This window comes from Saccostrea cucullata, unplaced genomic scaffold, assembly GCF_032062105.1.
Source record: "Saccostrea cucullata isolate Sc308-1 unplaced genomic scaffold, CSIRO_AGI_Scuc_v1 ctg6771, whole genome shotgun sequence".
In the NCBI taxonomy this organism is placed as follows: Eukaryota; Metazoa; Mollusca; class Bivalvia; order Ostreida; family Ostreidae; genus Saccostrea; species Saccostrea cuccullata.
Genome location: NW_026936245.1, coordinates 54,723 through 71,168, shown reverse-complemented (window position 1 = coordinate 71,168; position 16,446 = coordinate 54,723). Strand labels below are relative to the sequence as shown.

The window sequence follows — 16,446 nt, the reverse complement described above, 5'->3', positions numbered from 1 at the left end:
ACATTCCAGAGTGGTCAATATGTTTGGTCATTTTTTCTAGAACATTCTTGAACTTTGTTTATGTCCAGAACTTTCCAGGAATATCATGTATTTACAATTTCTAGAATATTCTAGATTTATGATACTGTATAAATACCCTGTCAATTCGATGCATATATACTTTGTCGTATAAGCACTATTGAGATATAAATGGGATATATTTTCACTGGGACATTGTGTGCAGCAACGGACACTCTGATGTATGTATTTTTAGATTCTTGCTAAGTTTGTACTTTATGTTTGATATATTTATTATATATTACTGTAAATAAATTATTGTTAAGTTTAAATTGTGTTATTGATCTTTGCTGGCATTTCGGGTAATTCTGACCCATAACACTCCTTTTACATCTATCATTTTATAATTCATAGTGTATATGAAGTGTTTCCTATCAAAGAAAACACTTATAAATAACTTCATATTTCATATCATGCTAATAAACACTGATAACTAAGGCTATTTTAAAAGAACTTCGATTTCTGTATAAAACAGGTTGGGGGAAAACGTCAATTCCGCTATAATAGAGGTATATCGCTTTTGTTCACTATGGAACGCCGTCACTGCCTTAAGCAGAACACTACTACACGTCAACTCTTTATGACATTAACCTACACTACTATTGCATTGTGTCAACCTTCCGTTACATTATGTCAGCTCTTAATGACATTAACCTACACTACCATTGCATTGTGTTAACTTTCCTTTACATCATGTCAACTCTTTGTGATAGTGATTAGTTTTATGTTGTTTTAATTATTATAATATTCAAATGTATAATTTATTACTTATACATTATGAATATGCCACAACTGATTTTAAACTCTGAAGTGAATGTATTATTAAATCTGTGTGTCAATTAATATTGACCAAAACAAATAATTTAAACTCAAATATTGAAACCTTTCATTTAAATAATTTAGCAAATAAAATACTTTTTAAAAAATTAAATAAAACAAACTAAATGAAATAAAATAAACAATCAGTTAAAACTTTAGATCCACTCCTTTTCTATTTCTACACCTGTAATAAGCTACCTGAGTAGAATTCAATTTCCTTAAATCCTATTGGTCAAGACTTTTACCTCCAAATTCTGGACAACAGACAAAGACATTCAGCTTATTGATTCCAGACTGGAAAGACTTAGATTTCTAAATATCTTACAAACAGTTAACTTAATTTAAATGTGACCTGGTTACCAGCTACTAATATGTAAGTAACTAATTTATTTCTTATTAATGAAATATATTTCAAAGTGTGTGAATTTATCTGAAATTAATAAATTAAGGAAATATTGAGTGTGTAAGAGTTGAGAGTGAATGAAATTATTTTATTACAGTTTAAACAATGATACAGTTCCTGGAGTAATGTAAATCAAAGGTACCAGGCACTCTGTTCCATAAACAGGTACATTTCATATTTTTACAAATGTACTTATCATTTTTATATATTCCTAATTAAGAAGTGGACTTAGAATTCACTTAATGATTGTAATAATGAATGTTAAACATTTCAATATATGTTTCAAAGGAATATATATGAATTGTACAAGTATAAATGTAGGTTTTTATAAAATGCTGTGAAAAGGGGAATAACTCTTTCAAAGTATGCATTGTAAGAATTAATGTATTGTGATTTTATGATTACTGTATGTTTATAGAATTGTCATTTTGATTATATAAAACTGTACTAATATTATTTATATGTATATTTACAGGGTATTATAAACAGTATATTATCTCTTGATAATACCAACAATAAAATCATCAAACGAACCCGCAGGTGTCATGTGCTTATTAAAGAATCCATCAGGATACACAATTGACCCCTGTTACAAAATGGCGCCCATGTAGGGACTGGTGATACTTGGACTGGTTCGACTGTGATAATTCTGTGACATCGAGGGAGAACGGACAATTATTGAACTGAAAACTTCTTCGATATTATAGATTGCCATATATGCAAGTATTTAGTTATATGTGCACATTTTATTTTGTTTTATAGAATTCAATGATAGTGATTAGTTTTATGTTGTTTTAATTATTATAATATTCAAATGTATAGTTTATTACTTATACATTATGAATATGCCACAACTGATTTTAAACTCTGAAGTGAATGTATTATTAAATCTGTGTGTCAATTAATATTGACCAAGACAAATAATTTAAACTCAAATATTGAAACCTTTCATTTAAATAATTTAGCAAATAAAATACTTTCTAAAAATTAAATAAGACAAACTAAATGAAATAAAATAAACAATCAGTTAAAACTTTAGATCCACTCCTTTTCTATTTCTACACCTGTAATAAGCTACCTGAGTAGAATTCAATTTACTTAAATCCTATTGGTCAAGACTTTTACCTCCAAATTCTGGACAACAGACAAAGACATTCAGCTTTTTGATTCCAGACTGGAAAGACTTAGATTTCTAAATATCTTACAAACAGTTAACTTAATTTAAATGTGACCTGGTTACCAGCTACTAATATGTAAGTAACTAATTTATTTCTTATTAATGAAATATATTTCAAAGTGTGTGAATTTATCTGAAATTAATAAATTAAGGAAATATTGAGTGTGTAAGAGTTGAGAGTGAATGAAATTATTTTATTACAGTTTAAACAATGATACAGTTCCTGGAGTAATGTAAATCAAAGGTACCAGGCACTCTGTTCCATAAACAGGTACATTTCATATTTTTTACAAATGTACTTGTTATTTTTATATATTCCTAATTAACAAGTGGACTTAGAATTCACTTAATGATTGTAATAATGAATGTTCAATATATGTTTCAAAGGAATATATATGAATTGTACAAGTATAAATGTAGGTTTTTATAAAATGCTGTGAAAAGGGGAATAACTCTTTCAAAGTATGCATTGTAAGAATTAATGTATTGTGATTTTATGATTACTGTATGTTTATAGAATTGTCATTTTGATTATATAAAACTGTACTAATATTATTTATATGTATATTTACAGGGTATTATAAACAGTATATTATCTCTTGATAATACCAACAATAAAATCATCAAACGAACCCGCAGGTGTCATGTGCTTATTAAAGAATCCGTCAGGATACACAATTGACCCCTGTTACAAAATGGCGCCCATGTAGGGACTGGTGATACTTGGACTGGTTCGACTGTGATAATTCTGGGACATCGAGGGAGAACGGACAATTATTGAACTGAAAACTTCTTCGATATTATAGATTGCCATATATGCAAGTATTTAGTTATATGTGCACATTTTATTTTGTTTTATAGAATTCAATGATAGTGATTAGTTTTATGTTGTTTTAATTATTATAATATTCAAATGTATAATTTATTACTTATACATTATGAATATGCCACAACTGATTTTAAACTCTGAAGTGAATGTATTATTAAATCTGTGTGTCAATTAATATTGACCAAAACAAATAATTTAAACTCAAATATTGAAACCTTTCATTTAAATAATTTAGCAAATAAAATACTTTTTAAAAAATTAAATAAAACAAACTAAATGAAATAAAATAAACAATCAGTTAAAACTTTAGATCCACTCCTTTTCTATTTCTACACCTGTAATAAGCTACCTGAGTAGAATTCAATTTCCTTAAATCCTATTGGTCAAGACTTTTACCTCCAAATTCTGGACAACAGACAAAGACATTCAGCTTATTGATTTCAGACTGGAAAGACTTAGATTTCTAAATATCTTACAAACAGTTAACTTAATTTAAATGTGACCTGGTTACCAGCTACTAATATGTAAGTAACTAATTTATTTCTTATTAATGAAATATATTTCAAAGTGTGTGAATTTATCTGAAATTAATAAATTAAGGAAATATTGAGTGTGTAAGAGTTGAGAGTGAATGAAATTATTTTATTACAGTTTAAACAATGATACAGTTCCTGGAGTAATGTAAATCAAAGGTACCAGGCACTCTGTTCCATAAACAGGTACATTTCATATTTTTACAAATGTACTTATCATTTTTATATATTCCTAATTAAGAAGTGGACTTAGAATTCACTTAATGATTGTAATAATGAATGTTAAACATTTCAATATATGTTTCAAAGGAATATATATGAATTGTACAAGTATAAACCCTATAGTATATAACCCCTGTTACATCTTTATGACATTTACCCACTACTATTACATTGTGTTAACTTTCCTTTACATTATGTCAACTCTTTATGACATTTACACATACTAAAATTATATTTCGTCAACTTGCATTTCGTTATGTTTACTTTTCATGACAACTTAGTTTTTACTAACTGATGTGAAAAGCTCATATCATACTGTGCGCACTCTTCTACATTATGTCGATTCACTATTAAGTTATGCGAACACGGGTATCCTCGGCCTTTATACATGTATGAACATAACGTATTTTCCGCGTTCCGCGAGCACTGACAATGGCGGGAGAGAAAACTGTCGTAGAAGAGATTCTCAGCGATTTGGGAATGACATCTTTAACACTGCTTCGCCCGTTATGCAAATTATCCCATGTTTCCCACTATTGTTGATGCCCTGGCATACCCTCAAAACAAGACAGTGATTCCTTAAATAAATTAAGACACACAATACTGACAGGTATTCGTTGAAAATACACACAGGTAGTTGATAATACATGTACCAGACACACTACACTACATTGTCAGCTATTTATTGGTACATGTACCAAACACTATACACTAGTGGGATAATGATATTGATAATACACGAGCCACACACACAACATTAATGATAACTCGTGAACCAGAACAACTACTTTGGCAGGTATTTATTGATAATACATGTACCAGGCACACTACACTGACAGGATTTTATTGATATAATACATTAAATTTAACAAACACTCTACACTGGCAGGTATTCCTTGATCAAGCATGTACCAGACACACTAATGGCATGAACCTATATTGTTGATGTATTCACCAGGCACACTATTTAATTTTGGCAGGTATATTTATTGATTATATGTACCAGGCACATTACACTGTAAGGTATTTATTGATTATACATGTACCAGACACACTATTGGCAAGAACTTCTTGATAATACATGTACCAGGCACACTATTTTGGCAGGTATTTATTGTTGATACATGAACCAGACTCACTGCATTGACAGCTTTTTCTTATTGATAATACATGTACCAGGCACACTTTATTGGCAGGAACTAATTTATATTATATGTACCAGACACACTGCACTGATAGGAACGTTTTCACAATACACATCAGGAATACTATTATTACTGACAATACCAGACTACTATTGCACTTCGAAGAACTTAATCATTGATAATGCCAATGAACATGACATGGTTCAGATAAATTTTTGCTATACATATGTTTTATTCAGTTGATTATGTTTGAATCTTCACTTAGTTCATCAATGAACTGAATGCGTTCAGTTGTGCCTTGTTTTTTGCATTGCATTAGGAGTGGTATCCCTTCTGTATCCAAGTTAACGTCCTGGTGGAGTTGGTTAGCTATCACGTCATGGCGCGGGGAATCTTCGCTACCACTGTCCCTTGGAGAATTGGATTCCATGGAAACAAAACCAGTTTCCACACTACACTGGGAAGGTGCCGAACAAATATTTACTTCTGTAGCTACATTCTTTTTTGTCTCGATCTCATCGTCATTTTCACTTGCATAACTGTCATCTTGATCAACCGGAAGTTGTTCACTTTTATTTACATTTTTGCATGAAGAAAGTAAATATCCCTCTGAAGTAGGATTCTTTAAACTCTCGTTAGATTTACTATTATTGTTTTGCACCTCCTTTTCTACTTTCTCCGTTTGAGCGAGAGAAAATTCATCATGGCTATTATCTTGAAGACATAACACATCATCCGTAAATCCCCCTACAGGATTGAGTGTTTCGATACAAGCAACGGTTATGCACTCATTCGTGGTCACATTTTGCTCCTCGGGAGGAGTGTTTGCCGCTTGTTTGAAACGCAGCGTATCGTATGATGGAGGGGGCTCCTCCTGTCGCTGTAGAACAATGTCGTCATAGAGAGGCGGGGCCACACCCAAGGACAGACCGAGGTCATTCGTTATGGTCCACTTGTCTCCCTGCTTCTTTGCACTCACTGTGATGCTCATATTTCTCATGCTGCTGTTAAAAGAGTATCAAAGGTCATAATTATTAACTAATGCCATTTTTTTTCAAAACAGTGTTTCTTTTACAGTAGTTTACAGACTGAAAACAGTTCAAGTATTAAAACTACAGCTAATCTTCATTCAGTCATTATTGTTTTTTTTATTTCCCTATTCCTTTGTATTGCTTTAGTGTAAGTCTCTTTTTTTTTGACCTCCTCGATCCCCATTCTTCGTGACTGTCTCGATGACAATAAGACGCCTAGCGTAAGGCACATTTTTCAAAGACTCCGGAAAAAGTTCTCAGAAACATTACAGCAACAAAAAAATTATATTTTCTAGAACTTTTAAATGAAAATAAACTGTAAAGAAAGATACATTTGATCATTTTTCACAAAATTATATGGCTTGGCCATATAGACATATACAGATAAAACCTTTTAAAACAAAAATATTTGAATTTTGAATGGAAAAAAAGATTGAGTTATGTATCCTGAGGGAGACTTACTTCCTGCGGTTGTACCTCCTCAGCAGACAAATAACCACTCCTATTGTTGTTATAAACATCACGATGGCAATGATCGCCGACACAACTGCCATCGTTGTATAGTCTGAAATAAATAGACTTCTTCAGTATGCGATTTCTTACTTTACTTATTAAAGCCGTTTTAAACTTTCAGTTTTGGTCTTTTTCAGAAATTCAGAGCTAAAACATGCATTTAGAACAATATCAGGGAATAAATACGAAACGACCAGGTCAACTCATGTAGAATCTTCCCCTACGGAGGAAGGGGGGGGGGGGTGAAGGGATGAAAAATTAATGATGATTATTATCTCCAAAAAAATTTTAAAAAGTAGAAGACATAGTTATTTACAGGATAACTATCCAATTTCTCTGAGTACTAAACGTTGTGCTACAATTGATCTAAAAAAATAGTCCAGCAAATTTATATTTTTTAAATTTTAATATTTTACTGTTTGTCTTAGACTTATCAACATTATTCGTCTTTTATAAAAAGGGGATACCCCTCGATTTTTTAGATAGATTTCCATTAATATTAAGACTATAATTAATTTTTGGACGTACAATATGTGAGTACATGTAGGAATGAGCATCGACATTTTTTTTAACTTGACCCACTTTTTAAATCAAGATCAAATTAAAATAAAATTACTGTATCTCGAGAACCCTTTGACGTTTTAGGCTTCAATTATATTACATATGAAATAAATACACTGCAACAGAATCCGTGACCTAGGTCCATTTTACGTACACGTGTACTTCCAGTCATCGGTGATGACGTCATCACAGGCCTCCTCGTCACTGAGGTCTCCTTCGCCACAGTTCTCCTCTCCGTCACACCAAACTGAGTAATGAACACATACGTTCCTACCGATACACCTTCCATACAGGCGTGGACATGACCCATCTCTCTGGACATCTAAAATGAATAGGGTTAACAATTTACAAGTATTATTTTTTATGCCCACGTAATCGAAAATCCTGGGGTATATAGCTTTTGCCCTGTCCGTCCGCCCGTCTGTTTGTCCGCAAAAACTTTAACTTTGTTCATAAATTTTGAGTGGGTGAGGCTATGACTTTCATATTTCACAGGTGTACTTCTTTATTGTGACAAAAACTTTCTTTGGATACCGCCAAATTTGACCTCTCGGCTTTGGAGTTTGAACCACTTTTACAAAAAAAAAAAAAAATCACACTTTAACGTTAATTGGTCATAACTTTCGAACAGTGTGTGCCAGGGCTTTTATACTTCACATGTGTATTTAATGTGACAAAACTTTTCAGTTGGTTAAAATATTTTTGACCTCTTGACCTTGATCTTAGAGTTTGACCCACTTTTTGTAATTATTAACCTTGACAATGACTTTTGAACAGTTAAAACTAGGGCTTTCATATTTCACAGGTGACAAGACCTTTATGAACAATTTTGAACTGTTGACCTTGACCTTAGAGTTTGACGTGCATTTGAGAAAATTCAACACTCGCCATAAGCTGTCATATGGGAGATCAGTGTTTCACAAACACATCTTGATATTAATAACTTAATATTCTCGGTTGAAAATGGTGTTTTGAGGAAGAGGATATTTAATGTACTATCAACTTCAAGCAGTATAGTACTGTTGAGCATAAAAGTACATAAAGATTTCGCGAACCACATACGAAATTCTGTCGACTTATTTTTTATATTGAGTTCCATGTCTACTCTATTTCTGTTCATGATTTGGTTTCTCCTAGATATATTGCTATCAATAAAACAAAATGCATTTAAATAGTTTTTCCCTTCTGAGTTTTAAAATTAACATTTTTCCGAATTCTCAAAACTAGGTTTTTCAAAACAAAAAAAAAGTCGAATACATGTATAGTTTCTTGTCATACAAGGGTGGTAAGATAAAGGACAATGTCTCTTTGATATCTATTGATATTTATATTGTCAAAGAATCCTTACACTTACAGCAAGGTTTATGTTTCTTATTTGTGTTTTTTTTCTGAAATAGTCTGTTGCATGAGCAACCAATCATAAACAAGCATTCTGGGAGTACAATATATTGCATAAGCAATACATCTACCCTACCGGGTTCCCCTTTTCTCTTTAGGATACAAGATCGTTTGAAACTTTAATATATTGCATAACGAACCCGATCGTAATCCCAATTATGAAAAATTAAAACTGCCATAATTCCGTCAAAAACCAATAAAGCGGAACGAAATTCAAACTTGATCTATACCTCATGAAGATACACTCACGCACCAAAAATCAGCTCAATATCTGCAAGCATTTAAAAAACGTGGGAAAACTAAGTGGGACAGACAGACAGACAGACGGAATGACATACTCAGAGGAAACCTATAGTCCCCTCCGGTTTCACCGGTAGGAGACTTATAAGAAGAAACTACCAATCATAAGGTGATTAAGGTGACTTGTAAGGTGATTATTATCAATTCCAGTGAAGTGTGAGTGTTTGCATTACTTCATAACCTACCGGGTATGACAGCTGCGCTCATGGTAAATAGATGTAGTACACGGCTCCTTACCGCAAGTACGTGTGTTTCTTGTTTGTGTTTTATTTCCTGAAATATTCTGTTGCATGAGCAACCAATCATGGATAAGGAGAAACTACCAATCATATAAGCTTGTGGTTAGGAGGCGTGTTCTACGTGTATTTTACGTACCTTGAGCATCCTTGAGCGCAAGCAGATTTTAAACAAGATGTGTTTGTGAAACACCATGCGCCCGGCGGTAACAAAGTTAAAAAACATTTTTAGCATATAAGTCACAGTCAAGGTTACAAGGTCATTGATCTTGGTGTCATCTGAAAGAACTTATTTAGTGGAGTATGCTTACCAACTATGAAGTCTGTATCTTTCATTGTTCAAAAGTTATTGTGAATGTTCAAAAAAGCTATTTTTAGCATATAGGACACAGTCAAGGTCACAAGGTCATTGATCTTGGTCATTTGAAAGAACTTAATTAGTGGAGCATGCATACCAAATATGATGTCTCAATCTTTTATTGTTTAAAAGTTATAGCGAAGGTTAAAGTTTGCAGAAAAAACTATTTTTAGCATATAGGTCAAGGCACAAGGTCATTGACCTTGGTGTCAGCTTACTTAGTGGAGTATGCATACCAAATATGAAGTCTCAACCATTCATGGTTCAAAAGTTATAGCGAAGGTTAAAGTTTGTAGACAAACAGACAAACAGACAGACAGACAGAACAAAAACAATATACGCCTCGGATCTTTCGATTCGGGCGCATAAAAATAGGTTGTGACGTTATGCAAAACAGTACTATACACTTCACTGGATTGATAATATGCTCATTTTGTCATTTCAAACTCTGTACCTTTAACAGATGTGATCAGGATGTCAAATCCACTGTATGTAAGTGTTGGAGAACCAACATATGTCAACCGGAAACGATTTTTTGAAGAAATGTAGTCCCCAACGCCAATACTCGTGCGTTTGTAAAATTTATCATAAATTCCAAAGAGGCCACTAGCTGGAGTTACCATCTGAGCATGTCCCTTTGAGTCAAAGTCATAAATATGCAAACTGAAAAAAAAAGATATGTCAAATACATATTTGGAAATGCAAATTTTGATTCATTTCAACACCAGTATATCATATGTCAATATTTTCTTTAATCACTAATTAATATAATAAATATGGAAATATCAGAACACAAATAAATCCAGAATAGTATGCATGCAGTCCTACTACATGGCAAGGAGTACATACTTATCCGGTGTATCGTTTTCCATGCTGATGCTGAGTGATGTAAAATGAATCAGAAGCCGTTTATCGGGTTCCGTGACGAGATTGGACGTACAGTGCAGCTGTTGGGAGGGTCTGTCGGACAGAGGCTGGTTTGTTAGTTTGAATATAATACTGTCCTTTACAAATATCTCTCGCTTTGTATTACAGTTGTTAATCATAAATTTTCCCGTTGTAATGGCCTCTACTAAAAGTCCTGCAATTGAAATAATCATTTGAAAAAAATATAAATTGTAAATTCCCGGAAAATCCCATCGCTGTGTTGAAATATTGATATGAAAATAACGAACGGGAACAGATGACCTTACTCTGCAACGGATTTGGAGGGGTTATAGTAACGCGCTTGTGTATGTGTTAGTTTGTCCTGTGCGAAACAGAATGACGTAATTGTGATCGATGCCGAATGCTGCCTTGATCTATAGATATATTCCTTGCTCGGGGATGCTTCGCTTTGCGGTGTCCCTTTATTATCATTAATATTAAATAATTTATTTATTTTATGATTCTTTATGGTAGACATCAAAATAACTCGTGAGTATTGCAAGACATTTGACTTTTGCTATAAGATGTGATCGAAAAATGAACGATACTCCCATAATCTTTAATTTATTTGATATGTTAAACAAGTAAATACAGTAACACAGCTTATAAATCAAAGCAATTATGTATCATATAAATAGCTGTGAGCAATTTTTATCAGTAATTCTTAAGAAAATATATAACACTAAATATAACAGCTTTTCTAAATTTTTATACTCAATACCTCTTAAAACAGTTTTGTAAGTCCGAGTCTATGTTATAATGAGGAAAGAGAGACATCAATTTGAGGTTCTTATATAGTCATAATGTGAAAAATATTTTTATTCCCCCGAATCGAAAGATCCCGGGGTATATTGTTTTTGTCCTGTCTGTTTTTCTCTCTGTTTGTCTCTCTGTCTCACTGTTGTCAACTTTAACCTAGCCCATAACTATTGAGTGGGTGGGGCTATGGCTTTCATATTTCACAGGTGTATTCATTGTGACAAGAAATTTTCATGGGTACCACCAAATTTGACCTCTCGACCTTGACCTTGGAGTCTGACCTACTTTAAAAAAAACACACTTTATATTTATTTATTGTGACAAAACCTTTCAGCTGGTATAAATACTTTTGACCTTGACCTAAGAGTTTGACCCGATTTTTAAAAACGAAATCCTTGGTCATAACTTTTTGACAGTTAGAAATAGGGCTTTCATATTTCACAGTTGTATTCCTTTTAACAAGACCTTCCTTTGGGTACCAACACTTTTGACCTTGACCTTTGACATACATTTGAGAGAATTCAACCCTCACCATAAGCTGCCATACGGGAGCATCAATGTTTCACAAACACATCTTGTTTCTTCATAGTTTTAAAACGGCAGCAAAGCAGAAAATATGTTCACGTAAGCAATAAATCAAAAGATCTAAAAGAGTTCGTCTTTTCGACTACCGGAAAGTTGCGTTCATTTAACTTTATGAGCCTTTGTCAGGATGCTTTGAATTTCTTTATGATTTGGCTCTACTTAAAACGTCCATATGAAGTGGAATGCACAGCAGTGAAATATGGTACTATTGACATTCTTTTCAACACATTAGCAAAATGTATTGTCCCAATAAATTGCAAATTACCGATAACATTTGATGATATCCGGAACTAAGCGTTTTTCAATCGGTTTCCATAGTGACAAATATTATAGCTTTCGATTATCGGTAGACAGGAAGTATGTCGATCGACATTTTGTCATCATACCGGAAGTACTCAGAGGAAAATAGAACAGGATTTACTTTGCTAACCGATGAGGTTTCTTAGTCCCACCAACTCTTTATCAGTTTCTTATCACGCATCATAAGAATTGTGAAATAAAAATTTACCTATTGATACCGATGACACACTAAGAAAAACAACTATATTTAAAAAATCGTACATATACCTGTACCCCCTTTATTATAGACAGAAAAAAAATGAAATTAAATCTGTTTTTCTTATCAAAATAAAACGCGTTTTTGCTCAGTCAATCCTTTTGTAACAATTTCATTCAAAAACACGAGTAACTAGAACAGAATGTGTTTCATGACAAGTGAGAAAAGTCGAGAAATATTACATTCATGCATAACTTTGGATATATTCTCGATGTAATTGGAAAAGGGCAGCCTTCTTGATTTGCCTTTAAAGACATACGCAACGTACCTTACCTACTGATAAAATTTTAAGATAATATTAATTTTAGATTCAGATGATCATAGACAAAAAAATCAGCATGCATTACCAGGGGTTTTTGAAAGATAATAATTTATTAAAATTCTTGGGAGATTCAAAGAAAACAATATATCAAAAATACTAAACATATTTTCTGCGTGTTTCTTTTATCCAAAATTGTTTTAGGAGAAGAGTACAACACCATATATCAACATTAAAATATAGCATTCAGTTCCTCCAAGAATTGGAACTCTTCAACTCCATGGAAAAAGACAAAAAATGTTCAAACTAACGTAGCGTACGTCCTTAAAATCTTATTTTATTTCGAGCTTTATGCCCCTCCAATTACAAAGAAAATCCAGTGTTTACAAATATTATTTCACCGATCACTTTTCAATGATCAATTATTTGGTGTACTATACTAAGACTTCAGTTGTTTAATTTACTGTTATTCCGGAAACAGCGAATTCATATAAACTGATTAAAACTGAAAACTCTTTGCATAGTTAGATAAACATTTTGGTGATCAGAATCACTGCTGCGCCTCATTGAGATCTTATAATAATTTATGTAAATGTTTAGACAGCTTCGTATAGATGTATGTGCTTTGAGGTAAAGGACTTAGCTTGTCAACATAACGAGTAATTCAATATCATATGACGGCAAAGACGGGGACTTGGATTATAGATAAACATGTGTAACTCTGCACCTCCCTAAGTTAGAATGACTCTCAGGGAGTTTAATCTTATCAAATCTAGAAGAAGATTTAATTGTCACTTAAATGCCACTTTGATATCATGCCTCTTTAAAGAAAAAAGTCTGAAGCCATTGTGCATTTTAAAAAATAATTTTGATTTTTCACAATGTTGAAAAACCAATAATTGGTTTTTGTGTCAAGAATGTGCATGATTGAATATCTCTTCAGCAATACAGCTGACGACTTATGCATGTTTTTATATAGATATGATTAATTGTATAATCACGTCAGATTCTAGCTGTTTTTAATATACATACTCTAACATTCATTCCAGGAATGTTAAAAATTTTTATCAATGCCAAAAGTACTTAAATTTTGAAGATATTGTTTAAAAAAAATCCATACGTATAAAACCATTCTTTATTTCTAAATCTACAGCGATGGCACAAACAAAAAAATTATTATCGTTTAAATTGGGTTTATTTCTCTCATATTCCAGCTAACAATAAACATTCTTATTCGACTTCCTATTGTGAACAATCCCATTACGAAAGTACATAGAGGATTTCGCGCAACAGGTATATGTAAGATGTGGAGATTAGCGTTAATACTGGATTAACAGGTACAGGTAATATGTGGAGATTATCATTACTAATTCTCCAATGACACTCCTTTCAAGGAACGCAGATGACAAAAATCGGATCCTAGCAAGATAAAACAGAGAGAGAGAGAAGGGGGGCTTTGATATTGCTGTAGTATACTGTTGTATGGAACTCGATATAGTATTACATTGCATTCGATCAAGCACAATCTTATTTTGTTCAAATGACAATAGTTTAACTATTGAACAAAATGTTGATTTAAATGAACAAACCAGACCATTTATGATGGGTTAATCTGACGAATAATAGGTAGATATTATCGCGAGGTGCTGAAATTAAGGTATGGGTACAAAAAAATGATAGATTAGTATTTATGTGTTGAATATACAGGCCTTGTATTTTTGATCGTGATAAAATGATAATTTTCCATATGGAGCAATTCCTCTTTTGCCTGGAAAATTCAAAAAGATGAAGTCAGGATGGCTTTTGTCCACTCTTCAATTGATGTGGGGAAAGAATTGATTTTCTATTGGTTTTACTGCTCTTGGATACAAACAACACAAAGCTTCGTTAGTGGAGTGAAATCATCACCGTTACATTTATAGGTAACAAAATCTCATGATTCGCCCGACATGGGTAACAATATTGAACACAAATTTTCCATTAAAAGACTATTTATTTCAGATTCCGTCAGAAGAGCTTTCAAAGTTTGTTGTGAATAATGGTTAATTAATCGAACGACGTGATGGCCGCTAGAATTGTACTAAAAGGTGTTATCATGGAAAAAGTTACTTCTATTGAAATCTACTGTGTAGTTCTTAAGCTTATCAATTCCATAAAATGACACCCAAATAAAGGAGAAACGAATTCTTTTAACAAGAAAGCCCGAATTCTTTTAACAAGAAAGCCCTCACTTCGTATTTCCAATTCCAGAGGATAAAAGAAGTTTTTGTAATTTATTTAGAGGAAATAGTGTGGAACTTATTAAAAACACGGAATTTTACTTTCTATATTCAAAAAAAAAATTAAACTTATTTTTAGTAATTGATTTAATTAGTATAACTTCTAAAATTTTGATAACTTTTCACTTGTTAGAAACTTAATAACTTATATCTCTTATATAATGTGTACACAAAATAAATATTCTCACAAATGTTCCATACCATAATTTATATTATCAAAACTCTCTCTCTCTCTTCTTATTTACACTAGTATGAAATTGTGTGTTTCTTTGGAAGAGAAGTACATGTGTAAACCGGAAATATTTTATCTAAGATGTAAATGGCTTAGAAAAGAAATTGAATTAATTTTATCAAACTTCTACATATAATTAAGCTTTTAATATATTTTCTTTAAAAAAGAACTAACCTGTGAAAACTAAAAGGCAACATCTTAGTAAATGATTGTCCATTCTAGCCGTTGATCGTACCGACTTTGAATGCCCTGTAAACACTTGTTGACTTTTCTCAGATAGACGAGACTCGTGTAAATGGACCTCAGATCTGACTTTGCATAAACACCTTTTTGATATTCCCTTTTCATAAGTCACATGCTGATATCCAAAGAAAGAGGCGTTCGTCATTACTTCATTTCCGTTATCTCATTGGGTTGGAGCCTTGGTCACGTGGCGAGCTTTAAATTCTGAATCCAGTCATTTTTACATTTAGGAAGATTTAATTGATACACACAGGAGGTTATGCGAAGTCAGAATCGATCTTTAAGTGGATGATTCGTAGAAGAATAATTATACACTTTAAATTGTTTGCGAATTTTCGCGTTGAAATGTTAATAAATGCACAACCTCACAGTCGTTCAATTGAAATCAATTGAACGAGCATTAAAAGAACGATTGTATTTTTTAAATTTCAGCTGATTTTGTACTGTGATTTTGATGAAATATGGGAAGGGATTATTCCTTCTAATTAAAATCCTCTTTCAGAAATTTAAACCTCGTACGGGCTGTACAAAAGCCAGTAAGGCGTTTGGCCGCCGCTGTAAGTATGGCGAACAATAATATTCCAAGTTTATTATATTTGATTTAAATACCAAGTTTACATTTATGTACCAATTGAAAGCCATCTCTCTAATCTGACGCGATTGTATCGCGTCAGGAAAAAAGGAAAAAGAAAATCTTATCTTTCATCAAAATATTATTTTAGATAAAATTTCCTATCGATATCTCAAAATTGAATTTTACCGAAGCTTCGTCAAAATTCACCCCGCTGTTTAAAACTACAATTGTACATATGAATACATGTATATGAAGAGAATGTTATTCAGTGCAATATTTAACTTCTATACTCGTAAACATATGGAAATATTATACTTTCATATAAATTAGTTGAATCTGATTGGTCGAAAGACATTTGTTAAAAAACACTATTACCCGCTGAATAATGAAGCCACGCCCTCCAGCGTAGCAACAGTCAACATTGCTTGACGACGGGTGATATTCCAAAAA

At 32.4% G+C, this 16,446-nt stretch overlaps 1 protein-coding gene and 1 long non-coding RNA gene across 3 annotated transcripts; one reads left to right on the top strand and one right to left on the bottom strand.

Annotated features, from left to right (window-relative positions):
- The first annotated feature begins 2,445 nt into the window (after nt 1–2,445).
- LOC134245080 (uncharacterized) lies at nt 2,446–3,290 on the top strand. The gene is made up of 3 exons (XR_009987351.1): nt 2,446–2,532; nt 2,660–2,727; nt 3,031–3,290. It is a non-coding gene; the product is annotated as an uncharacterized LOC134245080 (long non-coding RNA).
- A 1,893-nt stretch (nt 3,291–5,183) lies between these two features.
- LOC134245079 (uncharacterized) lies at nt 5,184–15,736 on the bottom strand. Of its 2 annotated transcripts, none has more exons than XM_062727340.1 (6): nt 15,354–15,736; nt 10,432–10,663; nt 10,037–10,245; nt 7,445–7,612; nt 6,679–6,781; nt 5,184–6,186 (listed from the first exon to the last, which is right to left on the bottom strand). In XM_062727340.1, the coding sequence occupies exons 1-6, from the start codon at nt 15,565–15,567 to the stop codon at nt 5,421–5,423; spliced, it is 1,692 nt and encodes a 563-aa protein (XP_062583324.1). In that variant the 5' UTR covers nt 15,568–15,736; the 3' UTR covers nt 5,184–5,420. The 2 variants fall into 2 exon arrangements, with proteins under 2 accessions (XP_062583324.1, XP_062583323.1); XM_062727339.1 differs by having other exon boundaries at nt 5,184–6,189; nt 15,354–15,734.
- Nucleotides 15,737–16,446: the final 710 nt, after the last annotated feature.

What these genes read in the sequence shown, in the direction of transcription:
- LOC134245079 (XM_062727339.1), bottom strand. Translation starts at nt 15,567, where the DNA reads ATGACGAACGCCTCTTTCTTTGGATATCAGCATGTGACTTATGAAAAG. An exon ending in CCTGATCACATCTGTTAAAG is followed by an intron (nt 7,613 to 10,036) that starts GTACAGAGTTTG and finishes TATTCATTTTAG; the next exon opens with ATGTCCAGAGAGATGGGTCA. An exon ending in CGATGACTGGAAGTACACGT is followed by an intron (nt 6,782 to 7,444) that starts GTACGTAAAATG and finishes TATTTATTTCAG; the next exon opens with ACTATACAACGATGGCAGTT.